Genomic DNA, 15,853 nt, shown 5'->3' with positions numbered 1-15,853 from the left:
CCACATGTCGTCTGAGAGTAAAATGAGGAAGTCACGACCCAGACAACAGTATATTACTGTAATACATTAGTGTTTGTAGAATTTTTTATTAGAATTATTTTAAATTTTAACGCAGTGATTACACACACGTTATTGGTAAATATGAAAAAATATTTTTTCGAAATGATTTAGACCATAAATATTCGGTGTGGCACAAGTCTTTAAAATAAACAAAATGTAGCTTCATTAAACTGAGGATAAAACTCAATGTGGTTTTTGTCTATGCAAAAAATAAATAATTTGTGTGATGGAATATTACACACAAACACAAATTGATGAACGAAGAGTAAAAATAAAAAATTCAAACCATTTAAAATGTTAATTACATGATGGTTTAACCACCATTATTATATAATTATAATTAATCATTATGTTTTTATGTAATTCTATATATTCACCTATTGATTACATATAATCAGTGAACAAGTCTATACACATAATAGTACTGAAAAAAACTTTTTTGCTCTGTGAACAATAAGAGAATCAAAGAAGGACTTAAATCCTGCTATTCTTGTCAAAAAATGTTTTTTTATAGATTTAACTTTAAAAAGCTACAATGTATTCTTCTGATTAAAGGATTTGTGAAGATGACACATCACAAAGAGTTCTGTATGATGGTAATTTGATACGGACAGATTTATTTTCTTTGCTAGAATTGTGTAACAAAGTTAATTGTTGAAGTAATTAAGTTATCTGCCTCCATTTATTGTTGAAATGGTTCCCCTGAACAAGGAATCCTACCATACATTTAAATAAAATTTGATAAAATGTACTTTATCTAATGATGCCAATATGTTGAATAGAAGACCATGATCTGAAACAAAGAGTAATATTGAAGGTTGTTAATATTTATGCGTGTGTCTGCTTGAGTTATTGCAAACAGCAGAGCAGATCAATGAATTAAGCTGCTCATTATGATGGCCTGCTCTTGCTGGTCATTAAGAAAAACGCATGTAGAATTTGCCACCCTGGCCCCTATGAAGTATGGGTAATTACCACTAATGTATCATCGCCTATTCTAGACCGTAACGTTTCGTTTCTGAGGGCTGACAGTGAAACACCTCTGACCTAAATGTTTTATTCATTCATAAGACTGCTATTATTCATTTAAGCTCCTGTTTCTTAAGATTAACAGTTTTTCCATTTTAATGCCCCATTCCCTTTTATAGCTGTCATACGGTGTACTATAATACTTGTTATGTTGTTCAACTGAAATATCGTGATACCTATAGGACCGGTGTCAAAGATGCATAAGATACTATTATATACAGTACATACTATTAACTCTCTTTTTTTCATGTGTTGCATGCTTGGAAAGTACTAATATAGATTTTTGAAGGAAACAAATGGAAGTCTTTGTGTTCATTGTGGTATATTTCCTTCTGTAAGCTTTGTTTATGTTAATAGTCCTTGAAAATGTTCAAATGTCTATATATATTTAGAGAGGAGCCAACATCAAATCCTTTAACAGAGATCTTGATGTAATTTCTTTTATATCTATATGTATATATTGTGCTTAGCTGGAATAAAAATAACATACAGAGTACCTTCATGCTCCTATTGCTACACAACACAGAAGAGTAACAGTTTCCTTTAACTACTTACATCATTGATCATTGATGACATTAAGCCGCTGATTTATATAAAGTAAAGACACACCTCTTCAGACTTTACTTTGACTAAAGAATTGTAGCACTTAAATTGTACTTATAATGGCTCTTCTATGACAAGTGGTACATCGGCTTATTTGATGAAGTTGCACTTTGTTGTTTCTTGTTCTTCTGAGTTTGTATCCTTATGGTTGAAATGCACTTATTGAAAGTTGCTTTGGATAAACGCGTCAGCTGAATAACATGTGATGTAATACCCAGCAATTAACGTTTTTTGAGTCCAACTTACCGATTGCTTTCATCTCAAAGTTTTGAGATTTTGAGACGCTTTAGTGAGCAGTTTCTTGTCTTCTAAGCTTAGAATTTTTTGTGTGTTGTTTGTGTGATTGTTTGATAGTTAATCACTAATACAGCTACCTTATATATATATATATATATATATAAAAGGCATGTTCAGGACATGCAAGACCTGGTCACAATGGTACAAAAAGGGCAGGTGTTTATCTTTAGAACTATATTAGATCCAACTTTGAATTTGTAGAAACACATTTAAAATGTTGACACCAGAAAAAAACAAAGCGAGATGTAGGACGAGATGTTACACATTAATGGAGCCCCAACATCACTATGACAACCAAAATAAGAGCATCAAAGACACATCGCCATAGTTCTGCAGACTGTTAAATGCTTTGACACACCCATGCAGCACAGTTTGTACCCTAATAAAAAAGCTCATAAATGAGCTGCAGATATACCTCCTAATAGCCAGTGCATAAACACATGTGCAGATTAGGAGACCTCATGTGATATTATGATTCCAGGGGCTTCTAACTACGGTGTTGTGAGGACAGAGGATCATGGAGGGTAATAATGGCTGCATTATTACTCCTCTTATTGTGTCTTAATTAGTGGCATTTAATTATACACTAATGCAGTGAGGCCTATTAAAGACGCTGAGGCCTGCTGATCAGGGAATTAAAGCAACACACACACACACACACACACACACACACACACACACACCTTCAGGCAGAGCGCACACTTTTCACATAGACATTGGTATGTCACCGAAATTTCAGTTCCCTTTAACTAGAGATCAGAGACACCCTGAAGAGAAAGTGTTGGCGAAAATGCACAATTAGCTATAAGAAAGTGGTAGATAAGAGGAAATTACCTTTAGAGATCCAGGTGAAATATATGAAAATATAGAATTATAAAATGAAGTAGGATGATCACATAGAAGAAGATATGATGACTATATGTATTCTCCTTGTTAGCAATGACAAAATAGGTTTTAATTCTTCACTCCCACGCCTCTGCTGCACTGGTGCATCTCAATTATTTGTTCAGAGGCTGGTGTGACAATGGTGTCGGCTTCGGAAGCCTTTGGGATGCTAAGCAGGGGACAGGAGGTTGAATATAAGTCAATTTCAGTGGGCTGAAGCTGGCACTCTGTAGCGCTGAAGAGGAGAAGCTTCAAAGCTACGTTTAAACACAGCAAACAAAAGAGCAAAACTTGATCCCATCACCCTGCCTGCTTTTGAAGCTGCAGGGTCAGCTGTTCCTATCAATCTAATAAATGCACGTATATCAGCACATATTCCCAGATGTCTCTTCAACAAGTACACATAATGATGAATTGTGGAAGATGATAGCTTAACTTAACAAATGTTGGGCAAAGTTTTGGGGATTTTAACATGATTTTCTCTTTTTTTTATCTCTTTTATTTAGAGGAGTCATATCATGTTAAAATTATTCATATTTTCATAATGCTCCTGCTAAATAGTTCCCTCACAATTCTTCCCCTTTGATCAGTGAGTTTGGTGTATGAAACGTGTGGATTTGAGTCCATGGTCTTGAGGGACTTTAATGTGATGCTTTTGAGTAAACATTTTCCAAATGATGGTCACAGGTTCCACTCATCGTGCTACAAATACGGATGCAAATATTTTACATTTTAAAATATAGGGGTATAAATGGGGATGTTTTAAATTTCTGGAACAAAATAATGCAAATAAACATGAGCATCAATTAAATGTCTCAAAGAGCAACTGGTGGCATCACTCCCTGTCGTATATAACTGGGTTTGGAAGCAATTATTATTCTCAAACTAACCAGATGGATTCGAAAATTGATGCACGTAAAAAAAAGTGATTTGAGCATCACATTAAATAACCTCCTCGTAATCTAAGAAAAATAATATCTGTGGAATTTGTCTCTTTTTCCTTCCGGTGGTGCAAACAGTGACAGCAAAGACATTTAATCAAAACAAGAATGTAAATAATTACAACACCAAAGAAGATTTGGTTTTAAGTTCTTTATGAATATTTTCAGATAAATAGTATTATAATACAAGCATAACATTTTCAAATGACTGCAAAGTAACACACAAAAAAGTGCAACAGGCCTAATTAAAAACATCAAGGCCTATTTGTCTTTTGTCAATAGGCCTGTAATTGATCAAGAATAAATAGAATAAGAGCAAAAAATAAATAAACAGAGTTAATTAGAGTTTGCATTTGGGAATCATTTTAGACTCTTTGTCTCTTCGATCAAAGCTTTCTTTGGGTTCAGCGTATCTATTTGTCTGATTGTATGTATCAGTGCCACATTACAGTATGTGGTAAATGCCCTCACAACTTGTGCAAATAAATCATAATTTCAATCAACATGGGTTTAGTGAACAACTTCATTACATAGCACAATGTTATCCTTTCATAACTCCTCTACAGCTGCATCTATAATGCAGCTGATATGCATTTTCCTCTCTCACTTCATGCAATAACAAGGTCCTTCTTTTGTGAGTAACTTTTCAAAAATCCTCAATTTACCCGATTAGGACAGCAGAAGAGCCGGGTGAAGAGGGTTGCCCTTCCCCTCCAGCAGGTCGCCCTTCTCCATCGCGGACACCGGTGAGCAGAGCTGTGTCGGGCCGGGCTGCAGCCCCGCCAGACTGGGCACGGGACCGAGGGACGGGGTGGGTTTGATTGGCACAGGGACGGCGGGCAGGCTTTGCCCGTTGGCGTTATGGTACAGGCTCTTTGCCGACACGCCGAAGGGCACGTACTCGGATGATGCGGGCACGTGCACACCCCCCATGGACTCCGACAGCATCCCGACGTGTGGCCACATGGAGTTGACCACGCTGCTGAGCTGCGGGGGCACAGGGTAACCCAGGTGGTGCATGACCGAGGTGAGCGGGAGCCCGCTGGCCATCACCCCCTTGTAGTCCCGTCCTATGATGTTCTCGATGGCGAATGGGTGTTTGAACCCGCCGGACTGTGCGCAAGTAATGCCCCCGTAACCCTGGAAGGGGGGGAGTCGACCCACGGCACTCGCCGGGCCAGCCGAGTGGTCGTGGTGGCCAGATGCTGTGCCCAGCAGCTTGCTGCTCTGGTGGTGGTGGTGGTGATGGTGAAAGTAATGCATCATCGGGGAGCTCTTGCAGGCCATGATCTCAGCCCGCAGCACCTTGAAGCGCTTCCGTCTCCTCAGGAAACTGCCGTTCTCAAACATGTCCCCGCAGTCCGGGTGCAGAGCCCAAAAGCTGCCTTTCCCGGGCTGGTCGGGCCGCCGGGGGATCTTGATGAAGCAGTCGTTAAACGAGAGGTTGTGTCGCAGGGAATTCTGCCATCGTTGGGTATTCTCTCGATAATACGGAAAGCGGTCCATGATGAACTTGTAAATGTCACTCAGAGGCAGCATTTTTTCGGATGAGTTCTGGATAGCCATTGCTGTCAGTGATATGTAGGAATATGGGGGCTTCTGGTCGCTGTAAGAGTTCTTCCCCGGACGAGGCATGACTGCTTACTATTTTCTAGTAGTATGAATCCTCAAATAAAAGCGTTTTTAAAGTTATATATTGAACTATATATTGCAACAGGCTGTCTTCAAAGTTTCCATATCAGTCTCCATCTGACGGATCTGTTCCAAAGTTCTTAGCCATTGGATCAGAAGCTGGTAAATAGTCTTAGAGCTGTGGGCTGTGGGGGCCTACGCTGTCAGGTAACATCCGTGAGAAGCTCCTGTATCCCAAGAAGGTTTCTTCTACGGACTTTTCTCTCTGTCAAAATCTGCTCTTGGTGTCGTGCGTAAAAAGTCAGTGTCTGCGCGTAAGTTATGAGGTCCTCTCTGTTTCCACGCGGCGCTTGGATGATGCGCGGGGCCACTTTGCGTCGCTGTCTCGCGTGTGCTCCTCTCCTCTTGTGCGAAGCTCCCACTCTTTGAGTGCCGCTTTTGTAAGACCCCCGCAGGTCGCTGCCTCTGTTATCTGTTATCCAGACACTTAGGGGACACGTCAGGGGAGAGCACAGGGCTCTTTGGGCGCGTGTGTGCGTGTGTGGAGAGAGAGAGAGAGAGAGAGAGAGAGAGAGAGAGAGAGAGAGAGATACTGACAGAAAGGCGTGGGTAAAGAAATGAAAAGGGAGGGGTGGGTGGTGCGTTCAAGACCCTTCTTATCTCCTCTTTCCCAATCAAAGATTCATGCTAAACAAGGACTGGAAAATAACCAGGGACTAATTTCAATTACTGAACCAATACTTGAACCGATGCTTGCAATGCCTCCATTCCTTATTTCCCTGGCTGTGGGGGCACTGGCCTTTGACCTCTTTGGTCAAAAATAGCAGTCATTCATTTTGTATCTTGCACACACACCGCTGTCTCCATTGCATTTCATTATAAATATTTCAGTGTTATTAACATTTCAGAATTCCAGTACCGATTAATATAAATGAAAATGTTGATGCTGAGATAAAAGGATTGAAATATGCCACAGAAGGTCCATTTGAATCGCCCACTACAGCGAACTTTCTTATGGGGGGAAGTGTACAGAATGGGATTTTAAATACAACTTCTTAGCAAAATTTGCTCGATTGCACTTTCCGACTTTGGAAACAATAAATCATGTCTTCCTTTGCGCACAATCATCAGTGCAGTGCTCCTCTGCCTCCCCTCAACTACACACGTGTGCAGACACACAAACCCACGCAGACAGCGTGAGGACAGAGAGGGGAGGCTGGTGTTGATTAATTGCTGAGAGGGGAGTCCGGCGGCTGTCTGTCTGTTCAAACACTCTCCTGTGAATCCTACAAGGATGTAAACAAACTCCAACCCCTGCTCTGAATTCTGCTCAGCGGAGAACAACAAAAGCTGCTCCTCTTCCCGGATGCTCTTCCAGCCAGGTGTCATGACTGGGTCCTTGACGGCTCCTGTCTCGGTGCTCCGGTGGGGCCCCTCGAATACATTACAATAATTAAGCCTATCGTGATTTAGCCTCCTAGGAGAGAAGTTCAACAATGTAATTAAGGGCAAGATCCCTGTATTAGGTATGAATATTCAAAACTGTGTCAATTAATTAGCCGGCGAGGCTCTCTCCCGTTACGTCTCGGTCCTTCACGCCCACTCAAAAGGTTAACTGTGTCGACGGAGAGCATATTTTAGAGACATCATGCGATTGCAGGGAAAATCATCTTTTTAGCGCCTGATGAACATTTAAAAAAATTCTTCTCTAAATAAAAATTGTGTTGTTTTGCATGTGATTTATTTTTCATTTTTGTTGGGGGGGGGGGGGGGTTGTTTTGTTTTGTTTGCAAAAACATTTTTCTGGCACCTGAAAAATGTGTTTCAAAACTCAGAGGCCCTCAGAGGCCAACGCGGGTAAAAGCATCCTCTTTAAACGCCCGGGAAAGATCAATATTAAATCTGTTTTCACAAAGGGGGCCGTTAAATAGACACTGTGGCTGATCTGCATAACAAAATTAATTAGGTAGTCTACGGCAGTCTTCGTCTGCACCCAACTCCTGGACAAATAACTAGTTGTAAAGCACACCTTCTGGGCATATGGAACATATGCTGGAATTATCCTTAATTGACTAATTACATAAATTACTCATTAAGTTTACAGCACATCAATTATAAAAGATGTATCAATTAATTTTGCATAAATTACAAGCGGCACGCTGCACGAAGAGGGCGGCGGAGGGAATGAGGGTCGCCAGGAGGGGGTCCACTCAAAGGTGGAGCGCTTGTGTGTGTGTGTGCGTGTGTGCGTGTGTGCGTGTGCGTGTGTGCGTGTGTGTGTGTGCGTGTGTGTGTGTGCGTGTGTGTGTGTGCGTGTGTGTGTGTGTGAGTGACGGTCGTCTGTTTGTTTCCTTCCTCTAATAACTATTTGTTTAGCTTAAGGGCAAAGATATTCTTTCTCTGTCTCCCATTTGCAAAAGGAAAGTGTTGGTTAATGGCAATTATACTAATAATAATAATCTTAAAGACCTCTCTCCAAGTCATAAGGGGCTCATCGTCGCGGAGAGAGTCATTAAAATCAATTAGCGGTGCCTATTGTTTTCAATGTAAAATGAAACCAGTTTAGGACGATGGTACAAACGCTGTAAGCCTTCCATGTGTAATGGGAAATTATTTAGAGACAAACTACGACAAATCTTTCCTTTTCCCCATAAAAGAGCGAGTTAGCAGGAACATTATCAAGGCTGCATTGTGTCTGCCTGTTGCCTTTAAGAGTTATTTCATTCAGGTAGGTACTATAACATCATTATTCTTTACAGTGACCAAATTATAATACTTTCAGTCTTGTATTCTTTTCAAACTCTCTTAAACTTACAGAACAACAATAAATTCTTATTTCTTTCTCAAACCATAACAAATATTTTTACAGCTATGCCTCCCATCAAGCATGAGTTGCTGCTGTATTCACACAATACATATAGAAACAAAGAAGCTAACCAACCCTGTGGTTACCAGCGCTACTCCATGCACCAAAACAACTAAACTTCAAACTCATTAGTTATTTCATATATATTTCCCATTTCTGTGAGTCTGAGACGAGCACCTTTCTGGCACTCCACATTGATACTGCGATACAGTGGCCTCCATTGACGTAACACCACCAGGCTATCACTGTTTTCACAACAATCGGGAAATACCTATATCTTTTAGGTATTTTCATATTGTCCATAAAATGCCTGAAATGAAAAGCCTTGACGGTAAAAATGAGCACACACACACACAAACAAACACTTACACACACATAACCGCATACACACAAATGAATGTGTTTGAGTATGTGATGTATTACTGTTAACGTGTTGTCCTTTTGTAAGAGAATTTATCTTTACTGATTTTTTGATGAATATGCTTCCGTATCATTCAATTCAAACTTTCCGTTTGACAAGGAAAGTCTCAAACTCCTCTCCATGGACCCTCCGGGTTCACTTCATGTCAGCCGGCTTTAGAGATTCTACAGCGTGAGTAGTCAGTAAGGGGCCCAACCGATGTTTGCAGGTTAATACCTAAGAGGAAGAGAGATAGACAGATGGCACCCCGACTCAATGACAAATGCTTGTCTTTTTAAAATATCAAAGGTTCAGGGTAGGCCGTGTGTGCATGTGTGTGTCTGCGTGTCTGTGTGTGTGCAAATAGAGAGAGGACATCTCTCGTTCTATATTCTGAGGTTGGTACTCGCAGGTCACCTTTCAGTTTAATTAAAGTGCTTCCTTCCACAAAAACACGTGCACACACGCACACACACACCCGCACGCACAAGCACACACCCCAGAAAAGCAATGCGTTTTTCTTGGCAGTTGTTTTTAACACATTGTGGATAAAATGGACAAATGTGTGAAAAACGCCGCACACCAAAGACATAGGGTACATTTTCCTGTTTATACCAGAAGCCGGAAGGCGCTGAAACAGGTGCTGTCCGTGGTGCTGGAAAGCCTCGATTATCGATTATTCACTACGTGGTTTTCCATTGGTGGACTGGACGGTATAGGATATGTGTGTGGGTTAGAGGGGAGGGGGGGGGGGACTCCCTACCGCAGGGAGCGCGGTCGAATCACTGAGCGCGCCCCCGTCGGATCTGCTCTTCCTGCCGTCACACCCTCTGCTCGGTGCTGTGGGTTCACCCCGTAGAGAAGCCGAGGACAGACCGTGCTGCAGTGCGAGCGCAGCGGGGGACTCGGAAGCGGAGAGGAAACACACACACAGACACACAGACACACACAGACACGCACGCACGCACACGCACGCACGCATCCGCAGCATTATTGCAGAAACTTGGTCTATGGAGAGATCTGCAGCGACGCAGGCCGACATGGAAGAGTATTTGCGGAGGGTGCAGAGCAGACTCGGGGTGAGTTACCAGCAGGTCGGCGGGGGAACGGAATGAGAGCAAGACGTGCAGGCTAACACTGCTACAGGCTGCGGTCCTGTTGCCACTAAAGAGCACGGGGGGGGGAAGCTTCCCACGTCCCTTCGGTCCCCTAAGCACCTGTAGATCGACAGCAGCACAGGCGAGGGGAAGGCGTGGTTGGCCCCGTACAATAAGCTCGGACAGCGGTGTGTGCATTTGAATGAGGGGCTACTGAGGGGTAGGCGTGACATCAACAACTTTAGCCTGATGCTGCCTGGCTGCTCTGCAGATACGGCCTCATGGCAGGCATTAGATCCAGGACTGAATATAGTTCACATAAAAAAAGCTTAATGTATATACTAAACACGTCATTTATGTGAACTAAATGCCCATGGAGCCTTTGGGGCACACATATTAGCATTGTGCAGATCAAGTCTTTAAGTGCCATAGTGTACATCTAGACTGCTGGGGGAGCCCTGCAACACTTACTTTCACTGACGTTTCTATCAGGGTCCTTTCATGGATGTAAATGCCTTGAGGCCATAGTGCAGTGAAACTGCTCTCTCTCTCTGTGTGCTTGTTTTGAAGATATGCCAATATTATCAGTAACATTTACATTGTGGTATCTTGACAAAACATTAGGTTTGGAGCTGTGAATATCTTTATTCTTAATCATTTTCATCAATTAACATTGGCATGGCTGCATTTTAGGCATTTACCTACCTTGTGTTTACATTTCATTTCTCTGCTGAACATGGCACCTATTCATGTAAGGAATTGTTTACAATTAACTCACACTATGCTACGCGACAGCTTGGATTTGGACACTATTACTGTCGTCAGATCTCAGAGAAGAGGAACAGCCATGATGAGCAGGGGTGGGGCACACTGAGGGGGCACTAAAAGGCCGGCTACAGGTCAACCAAGCCCTAGAAGATGCTTGGATTACCTCAAGGGGGAATAATTTCAGTCTCTGCTTAGCTAGACGTTTCTCCACACTATCTCCATATAGATAACATGTATTTTTTTTCTACATCATGCTTTGAAAACCGCTTAGAGAACTTTCATGGCCCATCTGTAACCTTTTCATTATAGACATTTTAAATGGATCAAAACACATGGTTTTCATTAGCAGATAATAATTGTGCAAACTATACATGGAAGATAACAGAAAACTGATGGTGTTCATGTGAACAAAATGTGATTTAGCAATACATTTACGTCAAACATGCATATAAGTTGGGAAATTCCATAACTGCATGTAATAAACATTCCTTTTTTTAAAGGCATACTGGAGAAGTATGTTATATTTACACCAATATGCTGTTCCCACGTTTTAAAAGCAGTCGAAATGATGATGCAGTTTATTCATCTAAACAGGCGACTGTTGCACAATACAAAGATGCATATGAGCAGCCTGTCTGGAGTAGAATTGACGGAGGATAGGAGCTTCTATCAGAGATGAACCAAGGGAAAGCTCAAGAGAAGATCAAAGAAGCAAATCCGCAGATTAGAGCACAGCAGGGTAATTGAGTGATAAGGAGGGCAACTGATGAGTGTCTTGGAGGTTGCAGATAAAGAGGAACACATGTAATGCTTATCAAACATGTCTGTCTCATGCACACACACACACACACACACCTGGACACACTTTACTTCCTTCAGCTCTCCAATATAAACTTTGATGTTATTGTATTTGGCTGACCACTGTCCCTCCTCTTCCCTCTGCCTCTCTGCTCTCTGCGTGGCCTCCATCCAACACATCCATACCTCTAATTGGCTTGGCTCTTAGTGCTGCTGAACCCATCTCTCTGTCCCACTCAGTTCTTCTCCGTATTGCTCCACAGCTCTCCCTCCTTCACCCGGGTGCTCAAGCAATGTGCTGAGTGGACGCACACCATCTGCCCTTCTCAGTGTGCACATTAAGACTCGCTCACACACAAACATTCCCACACCTGAAAAGACATTTAAGATTTAAGGTTTAAGGTTGTTTTTAAATAATACACGTATGACTGTTTATCACAATCAGTGTTTTGTAAATCAACAAATTATAGTTGATTCACGAAGTGTTCTCTTCTTGTTTCTAAATCAAATTGTGTAACTTATACTGGAGAGTACACATTAGATGGCAAATTCCCAGTGAGTGCATACTAAGCGTGTGCAATGTGATATTTCAAAATCATTTTAATGAGAGTTGGCAATGAGAATGTGCAGCAACATTTAGTGTCTCTTAAATCATTTTATGGATAGAGAATCTCTCTTCACTTTTAGACACTGACATTTTGAATGTAATTCATTTGTTTCTGTATTTTTCCTTGTTTAAGAAAGTGTCTCTACTTGATTATATGTCCGTATGATGGACTGGTGACTTATTCTCAGTTTTCCCTTGAATTCAATTAAATGCAGTTGGAAAGTCTCAAGTTGCTTCCATGTTTGCAAAAACCAACCTTTACCGTTTCTGAATATATTTAAAGGTTGTATTTGAAAGCTCTGCTGCTTTTAGGCAAGAAGCAATTACTGCAAGTGAGTCAATATTCTCTTTCTTGGCTGATATGGCTTAAAAAACAAATTGCAGGAGAGGAGACAACTTGAATGTGTTGGGACATGAGGATGGAGCTCGGAGGGAGAGCACTCGCATTGAAGGATATCGGATGGCTAACGCATACTTGTGTGCTCACACACACACACACACACACACGCACACACACACACTCACAGCTACGTCCTTGCGCTGCAGTAGAAGAGACACTTAGTGGCATTTTCTCCGGCTAATGCATGCTTCTTTTCACTGGCTATATTGATTTATTCTCTTTCTCTTTTTCTCCTAAATGAAGCAACTGGCTGCAGCCCCCCCCCCCCCCTCTCATGTTCTCCCCTTTGCACACCTTCTCCTCTTTCCTCTACACAGTTTCTTTTTCACTCTTTCCACCTCTTTGGCTCATATCTTCACGTCCTGTTGTCTCATTTCAATTTCATATTAGTGTCGTTATATTTTTGTATAATTTGCATATTTTGGTCTTCTGTTGTCTTCATCTGTTGTATAGTTTATTTATGTTACATGTTTCTATTCTAGAATTGGAGCAGTATACAAATTTACCTCCGGGGATCAATAAAGCGTTTCGATTTGATATATATTATAAGTGTCCGTTCCAGAGAGAGGGCTTGCACAGTGTGCACCTTTCAGAGTAGAAACTGGGTTCACTCTATGGAGCAGTGGGTGTATAATAGTCACCTCTGACCTCTCGCCTTCCTTCCTCTGCTGTGGTCTCTCATTTCTTCTCCCCTCATTTCATTTATCCATTTGAGTCCTAATGAACAGAAACAAGACAACATCATCATTCTGTATGTATTATTAGCTCTGCTTTTATGTTCTATTCCTTAAGCTCCCGTAAATCACCTGACCATTGTATATTTGACATTTCAAAAAAGGAAGAGCTAGGGATTCATGGTGATTTTGGAGAAACCAGGAGTATTAAATAAAATCAAGGTTGCCCTTAATGGGGGGTCATAAGAGCAATGCTATGAATGTTAAACATTTACATTGTGGCTGACCCTTTTCCAAAGCACAACACAGATTTGTATTCAGCCATTCACATTCATGTATATTGGGTTGTGCACAAGTATCAGGAGACACAAATGGTGAAGGGTGCCTGTCAGTCTTTGTTTTGTAAATCGTCCTCTCCCATCAGAGCATGCGAGCCCATTAAGATGAGTCCCAGATAGACAGGATTTTCATTGTATCCACATTTTGCCTCTTGATTAATGGTGCAGGCTGCAGTCTTGTACTTGTGGTGAGTCAGCTAATCTGTTCAAGATAAAACATCAGAGATTGTCACAGAACACCCAGTGCAAGTGCAAAATGGGGATGACTCAGTGATTTCGATCTCAATTATCAAAAATAATTGCGCTCTTTCACTTTCAGCAGGTGTAATGAATGAGGATGCTTGTCATTAAGAGGAAGTCGTTGCTTGTTTCTATTTTGGTTTGGATTTTCTTTTCTTCAGAAAGACAAATGTTGAATATCCACAGACACTTGACTTTTGGATGTGTGTCCCCATGTATGTAACTCTGTAAATACCTTCATTTACATACCAATTCTGGAATGCCATAATACAGTGTAATAAAAGTCTCTAAATGGTGGTAGAAACTTAATTTTATGCCTTTCCAACCAGAGATGAATGCCTAATCTATTTAATAGATCTGTCATTAATGTCCACTTAACCTAAATGAGGAGTGTTTGTCTGCATTGTTTAGTGAAATTAATGGAAGTCATCAGCTCTCTGATGCAGCCTGTAACTGTGAGTTAGCAGTGAAAATGTTTCTCTCGCTATTTTAGAGCTTTGCCTTGCTGTTACAACTGATTTTGCCTCTAGTCAAACATTATCCTCTTCCAAGCAGGCGCGTACCCCACAGTACCATTTCATCATCAATGTGAATTGTTGGTTTCAAAATGCTGTAGTTATCACACACAGGTGTAGCGTTACCTGCTACCTGAGGTTGTTAAACAAAGTACTAAGTGAATGATGCTGTGTCAGGCATATTAAGTAATGAAGAAGCCACCGACATCCCTGTATGCTTGTGTTTGTCTTTGCAGACGGATGCATTGGAGGATCCTATCCATGCGGTTTTGGGTGGACCGGAGCCAGATGTTGACACTGTGGCTGCAACACTGTGCATAGCACTACACCTCAGCCAGGTAACATCACATATAACGTATGCCTATTGATTCAGAATCGTTGTAGTTGTTCAGCCGTGGTGATGCGTGGTTGGTTTTTTTTTCCCTCCCCCAGAAGGAAGCCTCAGGTGGAGTGTGCGTGCCTGTGCTGTGCCGCCGGCCATGTGACGCTGCGTTGCCCGGGGAGACGATAAAGTATCTGCAGAGGGTAAAAATTCGTGAGAGCTCGCTGCTGTGGAAAAAGGACGTGGACCTTGTGAAGCTTCATCACACCGGAAAATTCTCACTTACACTACTGAGAGATGGACTGCTGGATAGGTAACCACTCACATCATGTCACGGTACAAAAAGCTGGTCAGTGCGTAGAACTCTATGGGAAATATTTATATCTTATTAGCTGAAAGCGGCAGGTTTCGAAATGAGGGGGGTCTGGGGGGGGTCCCGGACCCCCCATAAGCCATTGGGGACCCCCCATAAGAATTTATTTTTAGATTTTGGGGGGTCCCCGAAAAAATATTTTTAACATTAAAAATGATTGTGTAATTATAGGTCTTTAGTGACGTTTTATATTTATAACAAAAAACGACTTTATTTCCTAGCGCGATTGGGCAGCAATCAGGGCAGCCAATAGCGTCACAGGTTGTTGTCGTGGTCTGTGACGCAGACACGTGGTTACTGAACGCGGCAAAAACGAAGCCTCACAAAGAGTGAAATCTAAAGAACCCTAATGAAAATCCCGTAAGTGCTTCGATTATGTTTATATCTCCATAATAATTGCTTATTATAGTAAACTATTTGGAGTTGGTGTTCCTATTTCAAAAGTTGCATTAACTTAGATGATTAGAAGAGTGCGTTTGTCAACGTTTCTTGCTAGCTGTACGTGTATGAAGCCAAACAAACTGCCAGCTAACAGCAGACAGTTAGCAGTTAGCTAGACTAGTTATTCAAAGCTAGCAAACTAACCTAATTGTCCAGTCAGTGATTACGAAAGATAGCAAGGACTTAATTCAAGTCTGTGAGTTTTGAATGGGAAAATGTCATCTACGTGAATCGTGTAGATCCGAAGAGGTTTTTTTTGGGGGGGGGGGTCCGAGACCCGGTGCTAATACGGTACAGGTGTCTTAACGGCCGTTATCTACCAGACCGAATAGCAACTCTGATTTCGGATGCCACTTAAATGCCTCCCGCTTCTCCCTGATGCTCCGAAAACGGACGTTAGAGGGAACTGAAACAGCGCCGCACGGGACGCTAGTAAACACTACACTAGACAGTGTTAGCCTACCGTTAGCTAGCAGCTGAAGTATATATATATTTTAAATATGTCAATGGAGCAACCACGGTTAAAATACTGACAGCTAAACGGTGTAAAAGTGTGTCTGTGTTTCA

At 41.6% G+C, this 15,853-nt stretch overlaps 2 protein-coding genes across 8 annotated transcripts in view; one reads left to right on the top strand and one right to left on the bottom strand.

Moving 5' to 3' along the window:
* Nucleotides 1–4,046: 4,046 nt before the first annotated feature.
* foxb2 (forkhead box B2) lies at nucleotides 4,047–5,961 on the bottom strand. The gene has a single exon (XM_037482980.2). It carries the CDS (start codon nucleotides 5,448–5,450, stop codon nucleotides 4,485–4,487), a length of 966 nt encoding a protein of 321 aa, XP_037338877.2. The 5' UTR covers nucleotides 5,451–5,961; the 3' UTR covers nucleotides 4,047–4,484.
* A 3,504-nt stretch (nucleotides 5,962–9,465) lies between these two features.
* The window catches only part of LOC119224776 (protein prune homolog 2-like), a 36,042-nt gene continuing 29,654 nt past the window's right edge, over nucleotides 9,466–15,853 (top strand). For all 7 annotated transcript variants that reach the window (XM_037482088.2, XM_037482093.2, XM_037482091.2 and 4 more), the window contains exons 1-3: nucleotides 9,466–9,792; nucleotides 14,387–14,488; nucleotides 14,583–14,785. In XM_037482088.2, the coding sequence (XP_037337985.2) occupies nucleotides 9,724–9,792; nucleotides 14,387–14,488; nucleotides 14,583–14,785 (374 nt within the window). In that variant the 5' untranslated portion in view covers nucleotides 9,466–9,723. The remainder of the gene's footprint in view (nucleotides 9,793–14,386; nucleotides 14,489–14,582; nucleotides 14,786–15,853) is intronic.

Source organism: Pungitius pungitius, chromosome 5 (genome assembly GCF_949316345.1).
Source record: "Pungitius pungitius chromosome 5, fPunPun2.1, whole genome shotgun sequence".
NCBI lineage: Eukaryota > Metazoa > Chordata > Actinopteri > Perciformes > Gasterosteidae > Pungitius > Pungitius pungitius.
The sequence above is the reverse complement of the archived record's forward strand: the minus strand, read 5'-3'. Positions and strand labels throughout refer to the sequence as shown.

Excerpts from the sequence above, each read along its gene's own strand:
- foxb2 (XM_037482980.2), bottom strand. The coding sequence starts at position 5,450 with ATGCCTCGTCCGGGGAAGAACTCTTACAGCGACCAGAAGCCCCCATAT.